This window comes from Triturus cristatus, chromosome 6 (genome assembly GCF_964204655.1).
Source record: "Triturus cristatus chromosome 6, aTriCri1.1, whole genome shotgun sequence".
Taxonomy (NCBI): domain Eukaryota; kingdom Metazoa; phylum Chordata; class Amphibia; order Caudata; family Salamandridae; genus Triturus; species Triturus cristatus.
This window is the reverse complement of record NC_140589.1, coordinates 268,495,368-268,518,210: the sequence shown is the minus strand read 5'-3', so window position 1 is coordinate 268,518,210 and position 22,843 is coordinate 268,495,368. Positions and strand designations below refer to the sequence as shown.

The 22,843-nt window shown below is 45.4% G+C and overlaps 1 protein-coding gene across 1 annotated transcript in view; it reads right to left on the bottom strand.

Annotated features, from left to right (window-relative positions):
* The window catches only part of WDR35 (WD repeat domain 35), a 515,604-nt gene that overhangs the window by 397,478 nt on the left and 95,283 nt on the right, over positions 1-22,843 (bottom strand). Inside the window, exons 6-8 of the mRNA XM_085610631.1 lie at positions 13,663-13,796; positions 2,979-3,144; positions 237-382 (exon numbers count right to left, since the gene is read on the bottom strand). Coding sequence (XP_085466757.1) covers positions 237-382; positions 2,979-3,144; positions 13,663-13,796 — 446 coding nt within the window. The remainder of the gene's footprint in view (positions 1-236; positions 383-2,978; positions 3,145-13,662; positions 13,797-22,843) is intronic.

Here is a 22,843-nt window from a genome sequence, read left to right as displayed (position 1 = left end):
TGAATATTACTGATAAGTCATTTCAGCATGATGTAATACCTTCATATTAGGAAGAAATGTCCTACGAAAAACTACAATAGAAATTTCTTTGACTGGGACTTAGCGCACAGATGTGTTCATACGAAATTCACTCTTGTGACTGCCTGCATTCCTTCAGGCGGACAAGAGAGCCTATGTTAAAGAAAAATACAGTTAAAAAGACGTGTCCTGGCTTTAGAAGTACAGAGTACATTTACCTCTCCGAACGGTGTGTAGAACTGCACTGTATTCACATCTTTATCCATGGTGGAAGCCTTCTGAGAACCCGCCACAGCCAAAACACTCCCACTACAGTTCCACTGAATGCTCACTACATTCATGCCAGTGTCAATCAGAATGGGATCTACAGGGAAAATGCATAGAAGAAGGTTGTGAACAACTAACTAATTCAAACAAAACACCGTTGAAGTGAGCAAAATGCACACAAGCCAGAGGAAGAGCTCCTTGAAATGCAACTTCGAGGAGATTCATAGGAAAATTTTAGAGAAATTTTGGTGAATTTTCTTAGGCTAGTAAAAAAGTGAATCAGAGTGCGAGGCAGATTGAGATGTACAAATTCTAAAATGGTGCAATAATGGAGTCACAATATCCTTTTGCAAGCATTGTACCAAAGTGAGGCGATCTGTTACACCACAATCACACATATAAAAGTGATGCGAGAGGTGAGCAAAACAGATGATGCTATAAAACATTTTTAAACATCCTACCCCAAAACCATACCTTACATAAAAATTCACATGCAAGGTTAAACACTTGCTAAAGTGCGAAGATATAAAGTTTAGTTTTAGGTGCTCCCAGTAGGCACTTTGAGGTAAATAATGTAATCTTAACATTAAAGGAGTTAACAAGGTTGCTCCCGGGCCACCAAAGAACACAAATTCCATTTCCAATTTTCTGTCAGAGGCAGGCGGATAGTGGGAGCTTACTCACATAGCTCACACCCTCCCTAAGCAGCTCTTCGTAGCAACTCTAACTAAAGTTGTTCCTCCTTGACATCTACTGCTGCCATCACTTCAGTATAATAGGTGAAACAAAAGACTCTACCATGCCCACACTAACGGCACACAACTTTACCATCATTAACAGGCTAAAACTATACCTGGCATTGAAAACGTGTCTGACACCTCTTACATTTTAGATACCTAAGATATTCCTCAAACTCAATGGATGCAAAACAGAGCATCTAATCTTCAACTCCAAATGCATCAACAATTGTCCCCTCAGCTCCATCCACTCAAAGTAGGTATGTCACGTATGCACTGTTGCAGTTTAAAAAGGCAAGGATTTATCATTAACTCCTGAGTGGTCTCCCATCTCCAGATTAGCTTTGTGGTCAGCACATCCCACCACCACTACTGCTGCCTATTCAGAGCCATCTATTTAGAATAATTTTAAGTCTCCTCTTCCCTAGTCACGCACCGTCATTTTCCTCCCAGCTGTAATGAGGACCACCTTCAATTCAAGATTCAGTTATGCTAACTTAATGTATGTCACTATACTTATATAAAAATAAAACATCCAAGTCATTTGAAACTCTGTGGCAAAACTAGCAGCTAGAAAGAAGCACTGGGACTCAATCTGTCCAATATTGAGATACCTACGCTATCTTATCATCACTACCTGCTTCTTTTTCAGGGTACCCTGTCTTCCTCACAAACACTGCCAAGGAAATATATCAATGCCAGAAAGTGATACAAAATAACAGCACTTATCTGATAACTCAGCCTTTACATCATGCGAATTAGCTGCAGGTCAAAGGGATGCAGGCAAAGTTTTACGTAATAAGTTACTCATCTTGGAGAAATGTCAGAAATTCGCCAATTTAAATTTGCTCGAAAAACCATGCTTTTTAATAAGGTATTGCCCGAGATTAACATCTCTTCTGTCAGTATCTTGTCTCTTGGTTCTTTTCCATTTCCTGTAGCTCAGGTGCTGTGACATTTAGGCCAAACGCATGGCTTGCACAACATATAAGTAAATATGTGTTCAGAAGAAAAATCAATGATCAAAGAACATCATTAAGGAAGAAAAAAAATATATGTTTGCATTTATTTTACAAAAGGGTATCGGATAGAGGAATATTTAGATGATGTATTATCGTTCTTGGCTCATACAAACATATGCCAATAAGACATCTCAAAGAAAATGTACCTCGGAAAACACTCTTAGCATCTTTCTAACTATTCATACGGCGTTTTATTTTTTAACCTCATTATACTTCTGCTCCCTCCAGTTATCTCTCTCTTCATGTGGTACTCATATTCATGGAGAATCAAGGACAGGCTCAATATAGCAGTCGCTATCTCTAAAAGCTAGTGGAAACAATGCAATTTAACACCAGCTTTTATTGAACTTTTCAATCACTGTTAACACAGACATGAACAATGACAATGTTTCTTTAGACTCCATAACTGTCAGATAAGTCAGTAATGTCATTTCTTCTCAAAGACCGCATGTTCCAGAGAATTAAACTAACTTAGTGCAGATAGAGCAAACATGCTCATGAAAATTATATAGATCAATGGTAGAAATAAGGGATGCTGTACCAACTCGGTGAGAAAAACTCTGTTGTGTAGACTGTTTCTTCTAAATGATCACAAATCAAGCTTGGACTACAGGATAGCGGGAGGAAAGGATCATTGCATGGGCTAGCTGAAGCCGTAAGGATCAGGTGGACAATGAAGAGTGCTTATTCTGAATGCATAGCCTATGATTGCACTTTTTCTTGGTGAAGGGTGGCCCTGCCATGCTGTGGGCTATAAGTACTATGCAAGACTCTTTGAAAGATATTGATATCAAATTAGTGCATGGCAGAGTTACATAGGGAGTTGGGTGGGATCTAAGAGATTTACTGCTGAGTCCCTGGTTCCTTCCCATATTACTTAATAATGCCTAGTTCTGTCCAAGAAAATGCAGGTGAGACAGAAGTTAGCACTCACTTTCATCATATTGATGTCTCATTATCTGGCATCTTCCATTGTCAAAACAGATAGCAAGACAGGGACAATCTGGCTCAATGTAACCCTCTGCACCGGCATACCAATGCATTCCAGCAATGCTGAGGACTCCAGTCACATTCACCAGACAGCTCATGGTCATTGTGCCCTAAACACAAGAAATAAGACAATTACTTTAAAAATATTACGGCACTTCAGAATCTCAATATATGCATTTAACCAACTAGAAACTGTCAAAGTAACAGTTTAAAAATAAAACATGCTACTTAAAGATTTACAAATCAAATTTACAGAGCAGAAACAGAACAATGTTCCCACATCTCTTCCAGTCATGTCCCAAGCTATGATTTTAGGATCCTCCTGCCCTACAGCCTCAAACGGTCCAGGCCACCTACTCTAGAGCTACTGTCCATTGCTTCTCCCAGACTAAACATATATGGCATCAGATCCCTGCTTATTCATGGTTCAGCTGTATGAAACATGCGACTCCTTCCACTGAGACTTGAGAAAGACTTCTTAATATTTAAGCAAAGTTCATAGACATATATTTTCATTACATTCAGAACCATCTTCTCAGAAATAAAAACTCTGGGATACCAAGAAAGGGTGACATTCCATGACTATGCAGCTGTGACATCCCTGCCATTTTCCTTTGGCCCTGAATGGTCTGCAGTTCTTTTGCTTCTGGCAACATTGTCTGGGGCCCCTGATCCTGAGAGGCCCACATACTGCAAAATGGTACAAAAGGGGGTGGTGATGGACGGAGCATCAGAACCAATCAAACACTCACACCCAGTCAACAGATCTGGGTTTGATCCATCACCATTCTTTAGCCCACTCTGCCACCCCAGTTCAGACATGGCCATATGCAAATCAGTCTGACCCTGTGCCTCATGGGAACAGTCCAGCCCGAACTGCCAAGCCATGCCTTCCCTGGACCGGAAACAAGCTTCCTAGGACCGGTTTCTGGCATTTCAGCCGTCTTCAGCCAGGCTTGCTTGAATCCAGTGGCAAAGTGAGCAAGGGACTCACGTCTGAGCATACCCTGCCAACTTATGGCGAACAAAGCGGTACAAAAGGGGGTGGTGATGGACGGAGCATCAGAACCAATCAAACACTCACACCCAGTCAACAGATCTGGGTTTGATCCATCACCATTCTTTAGCCCACTCTGCCACCCCAGTTCAGACATGGCCATATGCAAATCAGTCTGACCCTGTGCCTCATGGGAACAGTCCAGCCCGAACTGCCAAGCCATGCCTTCCCTGGACCGGAAACAAGCTTCCTAGGACCGGTTTCTGGCATTTCAGCCGTCTTCAGCCAGGCTTGCTTGAATCCAGTGGCAAAGTGAGCAAGGGACTCACGTCTGAGCATACCCTGCCAACTTATGGCGAACAAAGCGGTACAAAAGGGGGTGGTGATGGACGGAGCATCAGAACCAATCAAACACTCACACCCAGTCAACAGATCTGGGTTTGATCCATCACCATTCTTTAGCCCACTCTGCCACCCCAGTTCAGACATGGCCATATGCAAATCAGTCTGACCCTGTGCCTCATGGGAACAGTCCAGCCCGAACTGCCAAGCCATGCCTTCCCTGGACCGGAAACAAGCTTCCTAGGACCGGTTTCTGGCATTTCAGCCGTCTTCAGCCAGGCTTGCTTGAATCCAGTGGCAAAGTGAGCAAGGGACTCACGTCTGAGCATACCCTGCCAACTTATGGCGAACAAAGCGGTACAAAAGGGGGTGGTGATGGACGGAGCATCAGAACCAATCAAACACTCACACCCAGTCAACAGATCTGGGTTTGATCCATCACCATTCTTTAGCCCACTCTGCCACCCCAGTTCAGACATGGCCATATGCAAATCAGTCTGACCCTGTGCCTCATGGGAACAGTCCAGCCCGAACTGCCAAGCCATGCCTTCCCTGGACCGGAAACAAGCTTCCTAGGACCGGTTTCTGGCATTTCAGCCGTCTTCAGCCAGGCTTGCTTGAATCCAGTGGCAAAGTGAGCAAGGGACTCACGTCTGAGCATACCCTGCCAACTTATGGCGAACAAAGCGGTACAAAAGGGGGTGGTGATGGACGGAGCATCAGAACCAATCAAACACTCACACCCAGTCAACAGATCTGGGTTTGATCCATCACCATTCTTTAGCCCACTCTGCCACCCCAGTTCAGACATGGCCATATGCAAATCAGTCTGACCCTGTGCCTCATGGGAACAGTCCAGCCCGAACTGCCAAGCCATGCCTTCCCTGGACCGGAAACAAGCTTCCTAGGACCGGTTTCTGGCATTTCAGCCGTCTTCAGCCAGGCTTGCTTGAATCCAGTGGCAAAGTGAGCAAGGGACTCACGTCTGAGCATACCCTGCCAACTTATGGCGAACAAAGCGGTACAAAAGGGGGTGGTGATGGACGGAGCATCAGAACCAATCAAACACTCACACCCAGTCAACAGATCTGGGTTTGATCCATCACCATTCTTTAGCCCACTCTGCCACCCCAGTTCAGACATGGCCATATGCAAATCAGTCTGACCCTGTGCCTCATGGGAACAGTCCAGCCCGAACTGCCAAGCCATGCCTTCCCTGGACCGGAAACAAGCTTCCTAGGACCGGTTTCTGGCATTTCAGCCGTCTTCAGCCAGGCTTGCTTGAATCCAGTGGCAAAGTGAGCAAGGGACTCACGTCTGAGCATACCCTGCCAACTTATGGCGAACAAAGCGGTACAAAAGGGGGTGGTGATGGACGGAGCATCAGAACCAATCAAACACTCACACCCAGTCAACAGATCTGGGTTTGATCCATCACCATTCTTTAGCCCACTCTGCCACCCCAGTTCAGACATGGCCATATGCAAATCAGTCTGACCCTGTGCCTCATGGGAACAGTCCAGCCCGAACTGCCAAGCCATGCCTTCCCTGGACCGGAAACAAGCTTCCTAGGACCGGTTTTTGGCATTTCAGCAGTCTTCAGCCAGGCTTGCTTGAATCCAGTGGCAAAGTGAGCAAGGGACTCACGTCTGAGCATACCCTGCCAACTTATGGCGAACAAAGCGGTACAAAAGGGGGTGGTGATGGACGGAGCATCAGAACCAATCAAACACTCACACCCAGTCAACAGATCTGGGTTTGATCCATCACCATTCTTTAGCCCACTCTGCCACCCCAGTTCAGACATGGCCATATGCAAATCAGTCTGACCCTGTGCCTCATGGGAACAGTCCAGCCCGAACTGCCAAGCCATGCCTTCCCTGGACCGGAAACAAGCTTCCTAGGACCTGAACTGGGGTGGCGTAGTGGGCAAAAGAACGATGGATTTAACCCAGATCTCTTGACTGGGGGAGAATGTCTGCATTGTCAGCATTCCGTCCATCTTTTGTTTGTTGTAACACATACTGCAAAATGGCACTCCTCATGTGAGCTCTGGGATGGGCGACCCTAGGAACGTTTCCCTATTGGTCCCCTTTGCAAAAGCCCAGGCTGGGTGCAATTTATTCTTGTTTTGAGGTGCCTAATGCAGCCCATAGGCAAAAAAAGCCTCACGTTGCATGCTGTAATTCGGAGTGCCTTAGGACAAATGGGGGATCTTTTTCTTACTTCTTTTGTTTACATGTAATGCTTGTAAATTGATGCGCAATCATCACTCTCACAACCCTTATTAAGCATTAGAACGACCGACCTTAGCAAAGATTAAAAGGCTGCATGAACACTACTGATGCACTTGTCTTTAGGTTTTTCCTTTACGGTTCGAAAACATTTTTTAGAGTAAGAATGGAGTCTGTAAGATGAAGGATGAGTGTTCCTCACAGGAAAGTACCCCAGCTTCTTCTCCCAGTCAGCTGTGGGATGAAGAATCACAGAATGGGAGTTATTTCAGAGCGCCCCTGAGGAGGGAAAATGGTACATCCTGGTGGGTTGACCTTAACTGTTCAGCTTCGGAAATCAATACTAGAGCTGGCCAACACCAAATTGAATATCTCTTGAATCTGGCTTGGGGGAAAATGTAAATTAAGCCGGCGTATTTGGTGTAATTTCGGGTTATGTTTTATGTACGAAACTCACACAATTTAGCCACTTAATGTAATTACGTGCCATTTGCAGTAAAAATGTATTGAAGAGTGCCATTTACGATACAAATTGCACATGAACAACAGAATGTGTATGGCTGTTGTTTGTGGTGCTTTGTTTAAATGCACCCTCGTACAACAAATTGATGCAAGGACACATTTCATGCTAAAAAAGAGCTCAAAATGGCCGATTTGCATTTTGGGTAATTTTGATGAAATGTTGTGTAATTATGTGAAAGAAAATTGAGCAGGGAGACCATGCTTGCTCACCTGGCACGTCCCTCTGCTTACCTTGCCCTGTGTGGAAGACCTCCGCCAGTCCACAAAAACCCGAGATGCTAAGAAGTGCTTGATGCCTGCTCTACCCATGACATTGGGAACGAATGCAGAAAAAACAACCTCAGTGAAAACAAATGTTCATGAAGATGCTAAAGGGCCCAAGCAGCTCACCAGAGACAAGGAAACTGCCTTAGAAATTGACTGGTGCAACACTCAGGTAAAATAAGTTCTGATTATGCATAGTCAGTATACCCCTGACTGGAAAACTTTTATTATTTGTTTTGTTGATCTATTGATCTCCCAAGTGGATCAAGCATCACCCATTTGGTTAGCCAGCTATTTAACAGATCCAGACACCACTCACAGTCTGTTATGAGCCCTGTGTGCTCTTGGCTTGCACCTTAGTGTGCTCCTCAACACCCAGAGGAAGGCTTGCCTCCCTTAGTATGTAAACCCACACAACTGAACTCTGATAATCTGTCCCTTTTGCAGGTACCATTGACACTGTAGTTGCCACTGTGCTTGCTTTACTCTGTGCTGTTTAGATATTTGAGAACCTTAGCCAATAATGAAGGTATGGGAACTAACTCATTTTGGTAGGAAGATTACATCCTCTATTTACCTGCAGTGTTCATCCATGGTTCCGTGTCTGATAGAAATGGAGTTTCTGGTTGGCTACGGTAAGCACAGATGCCAGGCAGAACCCACCACTCTAGAAGAAGTTCCTCCAAGACAGAATCGTCACCAACGCCCACAACACCAAAGAACTCTTCTCCATCATCAAGGAATTCGCCAAACCCAACAGCGAAACAATAGACAACCAAGACCTCCCTGCCGCTCCAGATCCCTCCATCAGCGACGCCACCCAACAGACCCTGCTCACCTGGACCCCGCTCATGACAGAATACACCCTAAAGACCATGAAGAGCATTCACTCCGGAGCACCCTCAGACCCCAGCCCAGCCCAGCCCACGTCTTTCACAGAGCCACAGCAATCGCACCCGAACTATGCCAGATGATTAACTGCTCCCTCGAAACCGCCACATTCCCAGATGACTGGAAACACACCAAAGTCAACCCCCTCCTGAAGAAATCCTCTGCAGACCCGATGGACCTCAAGAACTTCAGGCCCATCTCCAAGCTTCCATTCACAGCCAAGGACATCGAAAAGGCCATCAACACCCAGCTAGCAAACTTCACCGAAGCCAACAGCGTCCTGGACATCTCCCAATCCGATTCCGCAGAAACCACAGCACCAAGACCACCCTATTCGCCACCACTGACTACATCCACTCCCTCCTCGACCAGGGCCAAAGGGAAGCCCTAATCCTCCTGGACCTCTCAGCTGCCTTAAACACCATCTCCCACCGAACACTAGCCACCAGACTCCACGACACCGGTATCCGCGGAGAAGCCCTGGACTGAGTATGCACATTTCTCTCAGAGAATCAGACTCCCGCACTAACTCTCAGAACCTACAGAGACCAGATATGGAGTGCTCCAGGGATCCTCACTCAGCCCCACCCTCTTCAACATCTACATGGCCCCCCTCGCAACCATCGTCAGAAACCACGAGCTCAACATCGTCTCCTACGCCGACGACACCCAGCTCATCTTCTCCCTCACCAATGAACTCAACATCATCAGGCTCAGCTTCCAAGAAGGGATGAAAGCCACCTGAAACTGAACTCTGAGAAAACAGAAGTACTCATCCTTGGCTCCAGACCCTCCACATGGGAATGACACTCGGTGGCCCCCCGCCCTTGGCAAACCACCCCACCCTGACAGACCACGCACGGAACCTCAGCATCATACTTGACTCATCGCTCACAATGAACCACCAGATCAACGCAGTATCCTCGGCCTGCTTCAACACTCTTCACATACTCTGAAAAACTTTCAGATAGATTCCACCGAATCCAGAAAAACGGTCACACAAGCCCTCATCGGCAACGCCCTTTCTGCCGGAATCAACAAGAAACTCCTCCGCAAACTCCAAACCATCCAGAACGCCGCAGCCAGACTGATCCTAGACATCTCCTGTCACAAACACCTCCACGATCTCCTCTGGCTCTCCATCAAAAGAAGAATAACCTTAAAGCTCCGCACTCATGCATACAATGCCCTCCACCACATCGGACCAGCATACCTAAACAACTGCCTCTCCTTCCACGCACCCAAGAGACACCTCCGATCAGCTGACCTCTCTCTGGCCACCATCCCACGCATCTACAAGACCAGAACGGGAGGAAAGTCCTTCTCCTCCCTTGCAGCCAAAGCCTGAAACGACCTCCCCCTCCACCTCCGGCAAGTGCCTACTCTGCCCCAGTTCAGGAAGGACCTCAAGACCTGGCTCTTCGGATTACCCCAGCACTCAACAGAGCCGCCTCCCTCCAGCCCCCCCAGTGCCTTTAAACCCTCGTGGGTGAGTAGCTGCGCTTCATAATTCCCTGATTGACTGATTGATTGATTGAGTCAGGGTAAGTCAGCTACACAATAAAGATAACCTGTGCTTACCGACTGATAGACACACTCAAACAGTAACACAATTAATACACCACAAAAAGACTCCACACAGGTTTAGAAAAATATCTTACTATAATTATGACCAAAACAACATGGACACTTCCAACTATGCATATTAAAAGACAGAACTCGTTATCCTGAACGAAACAAAGTTACGACAATCAAAATCGGATAGTTCTTTTCACGTTATCCCCATAAATGCCTGAAGGACACACAGTATTTAAAAGAATGCAGTTGCCTCTCAGGCTTTATGGTTATAGTCACATGGAATGCCTCACATAAACATCAATCTTAGTAGCACCTTCACTTCTATCAGGTTATTTATGGTCACTTTGTGAGTGCAAATACCCGCTCAGGGGATCGACGAAATAACTCTCGGGATGTCTGGGAATAAAGTGAACAATATCCAGGTAGGTCAGTCTCTGGAGGCGGTCACACGCCTGCCTCTGGGTCCTTCACGGAGGTGTCACCCCAGAATGCAGAAAGAGAAATGCCTCGATGCTCTGGCGAGGCCGGAGCCCTACATGGCGACTCAAAATCGTACTCTTTGCTGAAAACCCAGAATGCAGAAAGAAAAATGCCTCAAAGCTCTGGCGAGGCTGGGGCCCTTTGTGTAGGATCCCCAGTAAGTAGGATTGATCACTACCAATCTAAACGTACCAAACATGGCAACACCACTCCTTTCTGATTAGAAATTTTCCCCTAAAAATATACAAAGGAATTCCCAATGCAAGCCTATGAGAGGAGTAGGCAGGCCTGAGACAAGTTTGAAAGGCTACTTCTGTGGGTGGCACAATCAGTGCTGCAGCCCACTAGTAGCATTTAATATACAGGCCCTGAGTATATGGTATACCACTTTACAAGTTACTCTAGAAGAAGTTCCTTCAAGACAGAATTGTCACCAACGCCCACAACACCAAAGAACTCTTCTCCGTCATGAAGGAATCCGCCAAACCCAACAGCGAAACAGACAACCAAGACCACCGCACCGCTCCAGATCCCACCATCAGCGATGCCACCCAACAGACCCTGTTCACCTGGACCACACTCACGACAGAATACACCCTAAAGACCATGAAGAGTATTCACTCCGGAGCACCCTCAGACCCCTGCCCAGCCACATTTTTCACAGAGCTATGACAATCGCACCCAAACTATGCCGGACGATCAACTGCTCCCTCAAAACCATTACATTCCCAGATGACTGGAAACACGCATGCACTCTTCACAAAAACAGGGCCGCCCGCAAAGGAGCGCTGGACGGCACCTCCTACGGCCCTTGGTAGCCCCACAGTACCTTAGTGGTGGCCAGGCCAGGTAATTCGCGACAACATGTAAGGTCGTTGGGCCTTGGCAGTGGGGCTGGCGTGTCATATTTACACATGTGCTGATCCAGGGGGTGGGACTGGCAGGAAAAAGTCTTTTGTGTCTGGCCCAACTCTGGTTGCTGGACAAAGCGTCAAGAATGATCCTTGTCCCTTTTGACTGCCTGACTCAGGAGCCATAGAGTTCCACGGAAGAACAAAGGGATGGAGGTCTTTCCACACCTGGACACCTCTAGACTAGGGGGCAAGACAACAAGCTCTTGAAGAAAACTTGATGAGGGGTACAAAGGATGGTAGCAGGCCAGCACATCAAGGCAGGTTGCAAAGTGGTAGTCCCTCCTGCAGCCTAGCAGTCAGCAGGCCAACACAGCAAAGCAGTTAGCAAAATGGCCCCTCCTTGGCAGCACAGCAGTCCTCTGGCAATGTGCAGACGTAGAGCCAGAAGCGTCTGGTTACAAGTTGCATGCAGTGTCTAAAGATGTGGGGTCAGAGCCCCAGTACTTACACTCGAAAATGTCTTTGATTTCGGGGGTGACTTCAAAGGAATCCTCAGAAGTGCACGGCAAACCCTTTCAGCCCAGCCGTGGCTCCAGACGATCAGTAGGGGATAAATCAGCCCTTTGTGTGAATGCAGGACACAACCTATTCAAATATAAGTGTGAACCACTGCTTCCTCTCCCTGGCCAGGAAGACTATCAGTACGCAGCCCTTCCTGTGTTGTGGCTGTCTGCAGAAAATGCACAAAATGAAACTGCCACCCAGCATAGACGTGTTTTGGAAACAGGCTGCAATGCACAAAGAGTTATAAGCACAGAGAAATGCTCACTTTCTAAAAGTGCAAAAAACAACAGTTGATGGACAGAATGTAAAACAATGTCATACATTCACCCCAGTACAGAGATCTGGGCCTAAATCCATCGTTTTTTTGCTCACCATGCCATTCCAGTTTGAGCCCAGCCATATGCAAATCAGTCTTGACCCTGTGCCTCATGGGAACAGTCCAGCCTGAACCGCCAAGTCAGGTCCTTAATTTAACCTGGATTTAACCCAGATCTCTTGACTGAGGGGTGAATGTTTTGAATTGTTCTGCATTCCGTCCATCAATTGTGTGTCTTTTGCTTTCTCGCCCTAAGTGTGCCAGGTATGCCCAGATGTGGGTCCTGGGCTCACTGTGCCACTGGAATCAAGCTATCCTGGCTGAAGAGGAGTGAAACCCCGAAACCGGTCCTAGGATGCTTGTTTCCGGCCAGGGAGGACCTGGCTTGGCAGTTCAGGCTGGAGGCACAGGGTCAAGACTGATTTGCATATGGCCAGGTCTGAACTGGGGTGGCATGGTGAGCAAAAGAATGATGGATTTAACCCAGATCTCTTGACTGGGGGTGATTGTTTTGATTTGTTCTACATTCCATCTATCAATTGTGTGTCTTTCACTTTCTAAAAGTGGCATTTCTAAAATAGTAATATGAAATCCAACTTCCCCAGTAAGTAGGATTGATGACTACCATTCTAAACGTACCTAACATGGCAACACAACTCCTTTCTGTTCAGAAATTTTCACCTAAAATATATAAAAGAATTCCCAATGCTAGCCTATGAGAGGAGTAGGCAGGCCTGAGACAAGTTTGAAAGGCTACTTCTGTGGGTGGCACAATCAGTGCTGCAGCCCACTAGTAGCATCAAATGTACAGGCCCTGAGTATATGGTATACCACTTTACAAGGGCCTTACAAGTAAATTAAATATTCCAAACAGGTGTAAATCAATCATACCTTGTTTAGGGGACAGAGCACATACACTTTAGCACTGGTTAGCAGTAGTAAAGTGCCCAGTGTTCTAAAGCCAACAAAAAGAGGGTCAGAAATAAGGGAGGAGGAATGCAACATTTGTGGGGATAACCAGGATAACCAGATCCAATAGTGTCCTATTTAGATACAGGTGCAGGTTTCATTGCAGTATTGAGTTATTTCTATCTGCTTTACTTCACTATTCGTTTCTATACAATAATCTGCCTGAGGCCACAAATGTACTGTGTTCCCTTCAGATGGAAAGCTACTTCTGTATTTATGGGCACTGCCATGCTACAAGAAGGAGCAGCTTGAACAGGGAATAATGCAGCACAGGCTGTGCTTCTAGGAACTCAGCCGCAGGCACAGTAGGCACTGCTGCATGAGGCCATCACTGTACACACAACATACTGCGGAACCGGCCCTGTCACACTCAGCACAGCAGAAGTCATAAAAAGTACAGTAGATAATGCTTAGACAAGCTTAGAAAAGCTGTCATGATACTTTTGTTTTATCTGTATTTTTTGTTAGTTAACATTGGTTAAAACCTCTACACAAGAGTGAAAATTACTGGTGTTCCCAATTATTGTTTGTGATTAATACTTGAAATAAGTAGCTGTTTCTGAAGTCAATAACTACAACTGAATTGGCATAGCGATAGGTTTTAAAAATATACTTACAATAGAATTCCCTTGGTTGTCATAAATGTGTATTTCTCCATTTGCCATCCCAAAAAGCAAGATTTTACTATCTGGAGACCAAGCTACATGGCAGAGCTGAATACCTTTTAGCTCTTTTCCCCAAATTCGATTGCCTGTTAACAACATCAAGTGCATTAGTAAAACAGCTGGTAATGAATTATTAAAATATAAACAATTCAATGTAATGCACTACTTATCCGATCAACAAAACCAGAATCGTTGTATTTACATGGTGGCTTATGAGGATGCAGAGTCACAATATGGCTTGGGTCATACAAATACTGGCTTCTGTATTTGAAAGTTACCATCAGCAGTGCTACACAACCCATTATGGAAGCTTTTACCATAGGGCCTTTATTTAATGTGGGCAGATATAACTGCATTGGTGGTCCAAGTCCTGGAATTGCAGGTAAACCTGGGATGCAGATTTACCACAGTCAAACCACAGTCAAACCTTGAGGGTACCCTTGGAAATGTGGAGACGGCGAAAGAATTGGAGTTACTACACCATATTTGCACTTTAATTCCCCATTTTGTACATGTTTTCACCTGGTAATTTCATCTGTGGCTGACTGTGGAAAGGTCTGTCGGAAAAAACCAGGAGGGCTACATTTCCACTGGATTTCTAATTCCGGATTTGACAAGTGACTCTGTTACTATCTGAATTGAGAATTCTACAGAACTCAGAATCAGGGCCATGTGAGAGAAAACCGAGGGCCTTATTCACAAAGCTCTTGCTTTAAAGTTTGTTCCCATAGGAATAATCCTCCATTTGGACAAACGTGTTAATGTGATTCATAAAGGATGCCAGCAGTGCTCAAGAAACTTTTGATAGCCAGATATTTGTAAACTATATGCATGCAGGTTTTCCATGTAAAAATAATCTGCATGTAGAACAGCAGTACATGAAATGAGTTACTTACCTGTAACTCCAGTTCTCCAGCATTGGTATCTTTCATCTATCCACATGCTTGTATCATTCCTCGCCATCAAGCGAGAAATCCCAGATACATTTTAAACAACAGTAAACAGTGTTAGTATGGACATAGGCTTCAACAACATTGTTTATTTAATAGCACATCACCCTAATTTGAAGCTATTTGAACTCTATTTAGCCAATGAGATGGAAAAGCTGAACTCTCCTATTCCAGCCTAGTGGCTACCACAGTTCAGATTTCATAGCACATTTCTGAAAAGTACTTATGATAGAAGTGAACCTTTGACCGGGGAGGAGAAAGTGTTGCATGTGAATATATGAAACATACCAACACTGGAGAACTGGAGTTACAAGTAGGTAACTAATTTCTTTTCTAGCAAAGGATCTTTTATATATTCACATGCTTAAGTCAGAATAGAAAGTAGGCTTGCCCTATTGAAATACGTTCTGTAGAACTCCTTGTCTCACGGCAGAGTCAGCTACCGCATTCATGAGGCAGCAATGCTGTTGAAGGTATGCCTGCTTTTCAGCTAGGCCGCTTAGCAAATGCCCTGATAAGACGTTTCAGCATAGAGTGCCGCTGTTGAGGCCATGCTTCTGGTAGAAGATGCCGTCGACCAGCACTGCAGTGAACGCTTAGCTTTATAGTGGCAAAAAGTGAGACAGGCAGGCAAAGCCTTGCTTTGATAATGAGCAGCCTCTTCCTGGATGGCTGAAAGAGACAAATACTGAACTTAAGAATTTAAGTTCCTTGTAGAGCCTGATACATCTGCAGACATCCAGTCAGTGTCCATCCTGGGTTATGCCGAAATAGCGAAGCCTTTGCAGGATTATGTAAGAATAGACACCCTTGAATCTGTAGTGGCCAAGTGAAGCCAAATATGCCTTTGTGAAAATTAAGCAGGCATTAGCCTCTGCCCCTCACTTAAGACTAGCTGATAACATCAAACCTTTTACTTAAATTGCTATGACGTAAAGGATTGGTATTTGGACTTTTGTTACAGAACTGATAGGGGTAAGAAAAAGCCCATAGCTTATTACTCTTCAGTTCTGGATCCAGTCATGTCTGGGCTCCCATCATGTTTAAGGTCTTTGGTGACAGTCGCAAACCTCGTTGAAGCTTCTGAAAATATTGTGCTAAGTTCAATGCTGCTTTGTCTAAAACTGGTGATGTATGTTATGAGAACTGACTTATTTCCTATACCAATGTGATAATATTTGTCTCAATTACAAGACCAAGCCTCCAAAAGTGGAAAACAGTCCAGGATCAGAAATGTAAAATAGACCCTGGGAGGTGTGGAGAGACCGCATCGAGGGTATGGGTACTCATATTTCTACTCCTCAACCTCACCACATTACATAATGGAGCAGCCCATGTTGGTAGGGACGACATAATTTGTGCCGCAGAAAATAATTGGTAGGCACCCATCTTTTCCTCCATAGCCCAGAACTATGGCCAGTCCTGTGCCATCTGTCTGTTATGAAATGTTAGAAAATGGATTAAAGACACCTCATGGATTAAAGCCACCTCCACTGGCTTTAACCCCATTTTGGACCCCTTCTTCCACATCCAGATGCCAAAATGTAATTTCTATGTCCTAATTATTGTGTGTGTGTGTTCTCAGGGTAGGTAGAAGCATACCCAGTGCCCATGCCAATACCATTACAGTAGCTAAGCACCTACCTAGCGATTTTATCCCTTGGTTCGGAGTACTGTACCAGACAGCAAGTGACACTTCGTGCCAGCAGTAGCACAGGCAGTTTACAAGGCTTTAGGAACTGGTCAGTATTTCCATTGTGCATATTACCCAGAGTCAGCAGTAAAAGTGGAAAGGAGCAATGGTAACCTTAAGAATAAGATAGCTACAATGTGCTCAAAGACCCAGTTTAAATGGCCCGATGCTCTGCCATTAGCGTTAACCATCCTTCAGAGTGATTTCCTCTCAAAAGACCAAACTGAACCCATATAAAATAGTCATGTGCCAACCCATGATGCTGTCCTCAAACCCCCTCCAGTTTCAACTGCTTAGTTGGATTTAAAGTTGAATGGTGGTGCAGTTTCACAATATTACAAAAAGCTTTGACAATGTCTCTACAGTTTGCACTCTCAGTTTCTAGCAAACATACCAGAGTGTCCAAACGGGCCTGCCACACCCACCTGCCCAGTGACTCGGTGTACACCAGAGGAAGAATGCACTGAGATCTTGCCGGCATGGACCCAATCAGATCCAGCTCATCACCAACACACCTGTCAAATGCCATGATCTGGCATTATGGGTCTACTAAACTCACAGAAAATGAGCTACTGTCCCTAGATATGGTGCTGTTCTTGCTAATGCTAATGCTTCTGCTGGAACTGTTCCTTCTGTGGACCCTCGGTGGGCCAAATTCTTCGGGTCGCCTTCTCTGCCTGCTCCACAACATCCTTGTCACCCCGCCCCCTTCCAGATACCAGATTCCTCTGTGGGTCTGGCCTGCTATCTTTGCTGCTGCACTGAGAACATGGTTGTTAGTGGGATACAATCTTGCTGCAGACTAGAGAAATGTACTGAACCTTTCTCTTGCTCGGAGCCTACAAGGGTGTTGATGTTGGAAAAGTACAGACAGCCAATACATTCTTCCTCCAGCTTGATTTGCACGCACATGCCACACACATGCCAGTTGATGTGGGGGATAGCATCCCTTTGAGTTGAGTACCCATCAGTTATAATGAAACCGGTCTTTGCATTTTATATTATGGACAAAAGCTGCTAAAGTGTGCTGACATCCCCCCCAGACCTACCCAGGCCTTGAAAAGTTAAAAAATCGTATTAACTGGAACATGTCAGAAATGATTCTTCTTGTGATTCATCTTGCAATGATTGAGCAACGATTTATTTGTGAGCACATCTGTCGAAGATGGTAAATATTATTTAATAGAAGATATAAAACCTTTTGAACTGCCTCATTTTGAGTACTATCTTCTTCACTGGCTGTTGTTTTACAAACGCCACCAGCAAGAGGGTCATTCATGTCTATTTTAATTGTGGGTCATGGGCCTACCCTTGGTTGCCTTTATATTGTACTGACACTTGTTATCCCGGATACGTTGTTCCTCCAGGAGACACTTTGATGATCATATTTTAGAACGAAGGAGGAGTAGGCAGGAAATTTCAACCAGCACTAAAAAAATGTCTACCTTAACTCCTATATACAGATTGATGGAGAATTAAATGGGAAGAAATGCATAGATCTTAGACGATATTGCTAATTGTACCGCTACTGTCACAACCCCCTCCTGCGCCCCGTGTATAGTGGTCTAGCATGCAGGGCTTATGTTGTATTACCCCTTTGGCACTTTATGGCACGCTATGATACTATGACTGATGTTCCCTAAGACCTGTAATTATATTGTGCTTGAATCCCTGTAAACATTCCCCAGAACTTGTGAACCAATAGATTATCTTGCACCCGCTGTTACTAGGGCCCTGGAGTGGTTTTCCATTGAATCCCTGCATGCTACCCCCAGAATCCCATGAGCAAATCACAAGCCTTGCTCCCGATGTTACTGGGGCCTTGGTGTTGTTTTTCATTATACATGTTTGAGCAAAAACAATACATTTGTTTTCAATTATTTGGTTCCGATCATTAAGTGGCACCTACCCATTCGGCAAGGTCAAAGCAAGTGTACTAATGCATTTGGACTTTATTTGTTCTGCCCTGTTTTTAATCTGTGGCATCGGATGTTGAGCTATCTCCCCAGTCACGCATTTCTTGCACTTTAAATCGGTGATTTCACCGCTTTTAGAGCGGGTCCCTGTCCCGATATTGCCGCCATATTGGGGGGAGGAAGGTCCGTTTGGGAGTGCCATTGTTGTTAGCGCTCTAGCGCTCCGGTGGTCAGGTCGTCAGCCTACTTAAACGACTCATGGATACGCGCGGCGGTCGAGCGCAGCGGGAGCGCCGTTTATGCGCCGGAGGTGCGCCAGAGGTAAGCCCGTTTGCGCCCGTTCGCGCACGGTCGGGCCTAGGGCCAGGACCGTCTGCTTCAGTATGTATGTTGCCTCTTGCGTATTCACGTCAGTCTTTACTATCATTAAAGAGCAACATACCCATGAACTGCCATCATGTGTTAAATTTAGCTCGTGGACAATTTTTGTGTACGACCTGTGCATTTAGAACTACAGAGAGTGATAAGTCGAGAAGTCGATGTGAACGGGATTTAAAAATGGCACTAGTAAATTGCCGCTCATTGCCCAAACATGCTGTTGAGATTTCTCACTTACATGTTGACAAATCTCTGGATATCCCGTTTCTTACGGAAACTTGGTTGAGCCCCACTTTAGATCCGGATATTGTGCGGTCATTGCCCCCTGGATATCTGATCCAGCACAAGGATAGAGTTGCTAAAACCGGGGGAGGGATCGCCATCATCTATAAGGACTACATCACTTGCCGCTTACTCGAGCTTTCAATTTCGGACAGTGAGTGTGCTCACTTTGCTATTACAATATCCCCAGCTACTTCTTTTTTTTTAGGCTTCCTGATCTACCGCCCCCCGGGCCCTTTGGGGCTTTTTCAGGAAAACCTGATTCAAACAGTGATGGATGTAGCCACTACTGTCTCTAACTTTCTGGTGCTGGGAGATTTTAACCTTCATTTTAATAAACACTCGGATCTGGCCGCTTTAGAAGTTATAAAGGATCTAGGTAGTTATGGCCTAAGCCAAAAGGTATCACATCCTACTCACTCAAAGGGTAACTTGCTGGACCCTGTTTTTTGTAACATTCCTGGCCTCGTCATCGAGGTACCTGTCCCAGTCCCCTGGTCAGACCATATGGTGGTTCCTTTTGGTTGGAAGGTGGCTCAGCCTAGCTCGTCCTCAAATCTTTGTAAAGGGCTAGCTAGGCATTGGTCCAAGCTCGACCTCTCTAAATGGATAAACATCTTTAAGCATACTGAACCTTCAATCCACTTAGACGTGGAGAGAGCTAATCAGAAGTTCAACCTGTGGATAGAACGCTCCTTGGACAGTTTGGTGCCTAAAAAAATCGATCATAATTAAGAAAGGCCTCACCAAGCATCCGTGGTTTAATCAGGAGCTAACAGCTCTCAAACAAGAGTGTAAGAGGGAAGAGAGGCAATGGAGGAGAGAGTTTAGCAGTGAAAAAAAAAGCAGATACAGAGCGGCTCTAAAGAAATACAAGACCGCCCTGATTAACACTAAATCTGCTTTCTTTGCTAGTAAAATCGAGTCCTCTGCCAATGCTCCCAGGGTGATATTTAGAATAGTGAAATTACTGACAATAGTCCCCGATCCGCGGCCTGATTCAGATGAAGCAGCTAGCCGATGTGAGGAATTGGCGATTTTCTTTCGTATCAAGATTAAAAAGATCATTGATACGCTTCCCCCACTTTCCTCAATCGACTCTAAAGCGCCATTTGTTAGTCAGTATCAATCGGATCATCCTAGGCTTTCCGCTTTCTCTCCTCTCAGGGAGGATCTCCTGCCTACCTTGCTGAATGCCATAAAGAGTGGCTCCTCGTGTGATCCTGCCCCGATGAGCATCTTAAATGCTGTTCTTCCAACTGTTAGCAAATCAATTGTGAATATGGTAAATGCCTCTTTGATCTCTGCCATTGTGCCTAGAGAATGGAAGATAGCAATGGTTAGGGCCTTACTTAAGAAACCTAGTTTGGACCCAGAGGATTTTTCCAACTATCGCCCTATCTCCTTACTACCGGGCATCAGTAAACTTACTGAGAAATTTGTCAATTCACAATTAGCTTCCTTTTTGGAAACTTATAATTTGCTTCATCCATCACAAACTGGATTCAGGAAAGGACAGGGAACAGAAACAGCCCTGTTGAGGGTGGTGGAGGATGCCAGGAGGATTCTGGATGACGGTGGCAGCGCAGCCATTATCCTCCTGGACCTCAGTGCCGCCTTCGACACAGTTAACCATCACACTCTGGTTACCCGTCTTAGTAATGTGGGAATCACGGGCAAGGCTCTTAAGTGGCTGGAATCTTTCCTTGAGGACAGATTTTTTAAGGTCTTTGAGAATGACTTTTGCCCTGGTCCGGTTCCATTACAATGTGGGGTTCCGCAGGGGTCGTCCCTCAGCCCCACGTTGTTTAATGTGTATATGGCTCCTCTGGCGGGGATAGTGGCCCCTTTCGGGGTCCAGCTGGTGAGCTACGCCGACGATACTCAGCTGGTGCTTTCCTTGAATCAGTTTAGACAGTCTCTGCTGCAGCTGCGTAACTGTCTAGAGGCTGTAGCACGCTGGATGGACCAGTCCCACCTCAAACTGAATGGTGGGAAAACAGAGCTGTTGTTGTTGGGACGGCAGGCTAGCTTTGACAACGCAACCTTCTGGCCTGCGTGTATGGGGCCGGGCCCTACTTCTAAATCAGAAATTAAAAGCCTTGGGCTCTGGCTCGATGCGGAACTTACATTCAGAACTCAGGCCAGAAAAGTTGCTGCTACCTGCTTTGGGATTCTAAAAACCATACGAAAAATCCTCCCACAACTGCCAGAAAGGGCCAGAAAAATCTTAGTACAATCTCTGATCCTCTCTAGGATAGATTATGGGAATGCCATGTACTTAGGAGTACCAGCCTCTACGACTAAGCGACTTCAAGTCGTTCAGAATGCGGCGGCAAGACTTTTAATGGGTGTCAACCACCGCACATCAGCCAAACCCTCTCTCAAATCCCTTCACTGGCTTCCGGTGAAAGAGCGGGTTTTTTTTAAATCTTTGTGTTTGACACACAAACTCCTCCATGGGAAAGGCCCTCCCATCTTAGAAAATTTGATCATTCCCCACAAATCCCCTCTAAATCTTCGGTCCAATGATCAAAACTTGGCTGTGATCCCTCGAATAAATAGATCTCGTTCTGGTGGGCGTCTTTTTTCATTAAATGCCTCCAAGCTTTGGAACTCCCTTCCTCTGACTCTTCGCCAGGAGCCTTGTTTGCTTGTGTTCCGGCAGAAGTTGAAAACCTGTCTCTTTCCGAGGACATAGAGCCGTGCTCTAGTTAATGGTACTTTTCTTGTCCTTGGGTGATCCTTGTTGAGCGCTGGGATGCTTTCGAGTAGCCATGCGCTATATAAGAGCCTATTCAATTCAATTCAATTCAACGCGTGTTTTCTTCAAGGGTTTGAGAACCTTCCAGGTGACCATGTGTCCCACATGCCAAACGTGATCTAGCTACATCCATTGTACAACCCCATGTCGTTGCTTGGCTCCCTGTGGAAAAGGCTTCACCCTTCCCACTCACCTGAAGAATCCGTCCAGCAAGATGGCGCCCGCAGTAGCGGACATGTAGGTTGCAACAAGGAGAGGACACAATCCTAACTTCTAGGAAGCGATTCTTATTTTCCCTTGGAGACCTGTTTTGTAACACCGACTGTTTTCCTCTTACTGTGGCGATTAAACAGTATCCCTCGCATACAAGTATAACCCGACTGTTTTTCCTTCTATATCACTACTCTGCCCTCGAGCATCCTTACACACATATACCCTGGAGTCAACGGGCAATTCTAGAAATACTTGGTTATTCGTTGGTTGTGTCCTCGCAGCAAGCTTCAGTGATTCGTGGGGTGGCGATTTTGGATAAATCTAATGTACAAGCCACAGGACGAAGCTTGGCAGATAAGTTCGGTAGATGGGCTATAGCCGAATGTAGATTAGGGGATAGTAAATATACAGTTTGTACCATTTATGGGTCAAATCTAGATGAAGCAACTATTTTGGAGGAGCTAAACATAGAGCTAGCAACTTGGGGGACCCCGCTGTTAATTTGCGGGGATATCAATATTAATCTAACTAATCAGGAGCTGCTGAAGACCCCCCCCATGGTATAAAGGCCGCAAACTACGGGTATTTAAGGCCCTATATAATCTGGTAAATGATTATGGTATTGTGGATGTGTGGGGTAAATTACATATGTTGGACCCAGGTTATACATTTTACTCTTTTCCCCATAAAAAGATGGTATGACTGGATTCTTTTTTTGCACCAAGTGTCTCTTTGGTAGGGGCCTCGATTAAAATGTATCCGAGGATATCCTCGGATCATTCACCAATTGTATTAGAAATTGCTGCTGCTGGTTTGTGTATGTTATGTACCTCCTAAATCATTTTCATTCGATCGGAAATTATGTTTAAATGACGATTTTAAAGGTCACATGTCTTGCTGGATTAATGAATTTTTTCAGAACAATAGATACTCTGCT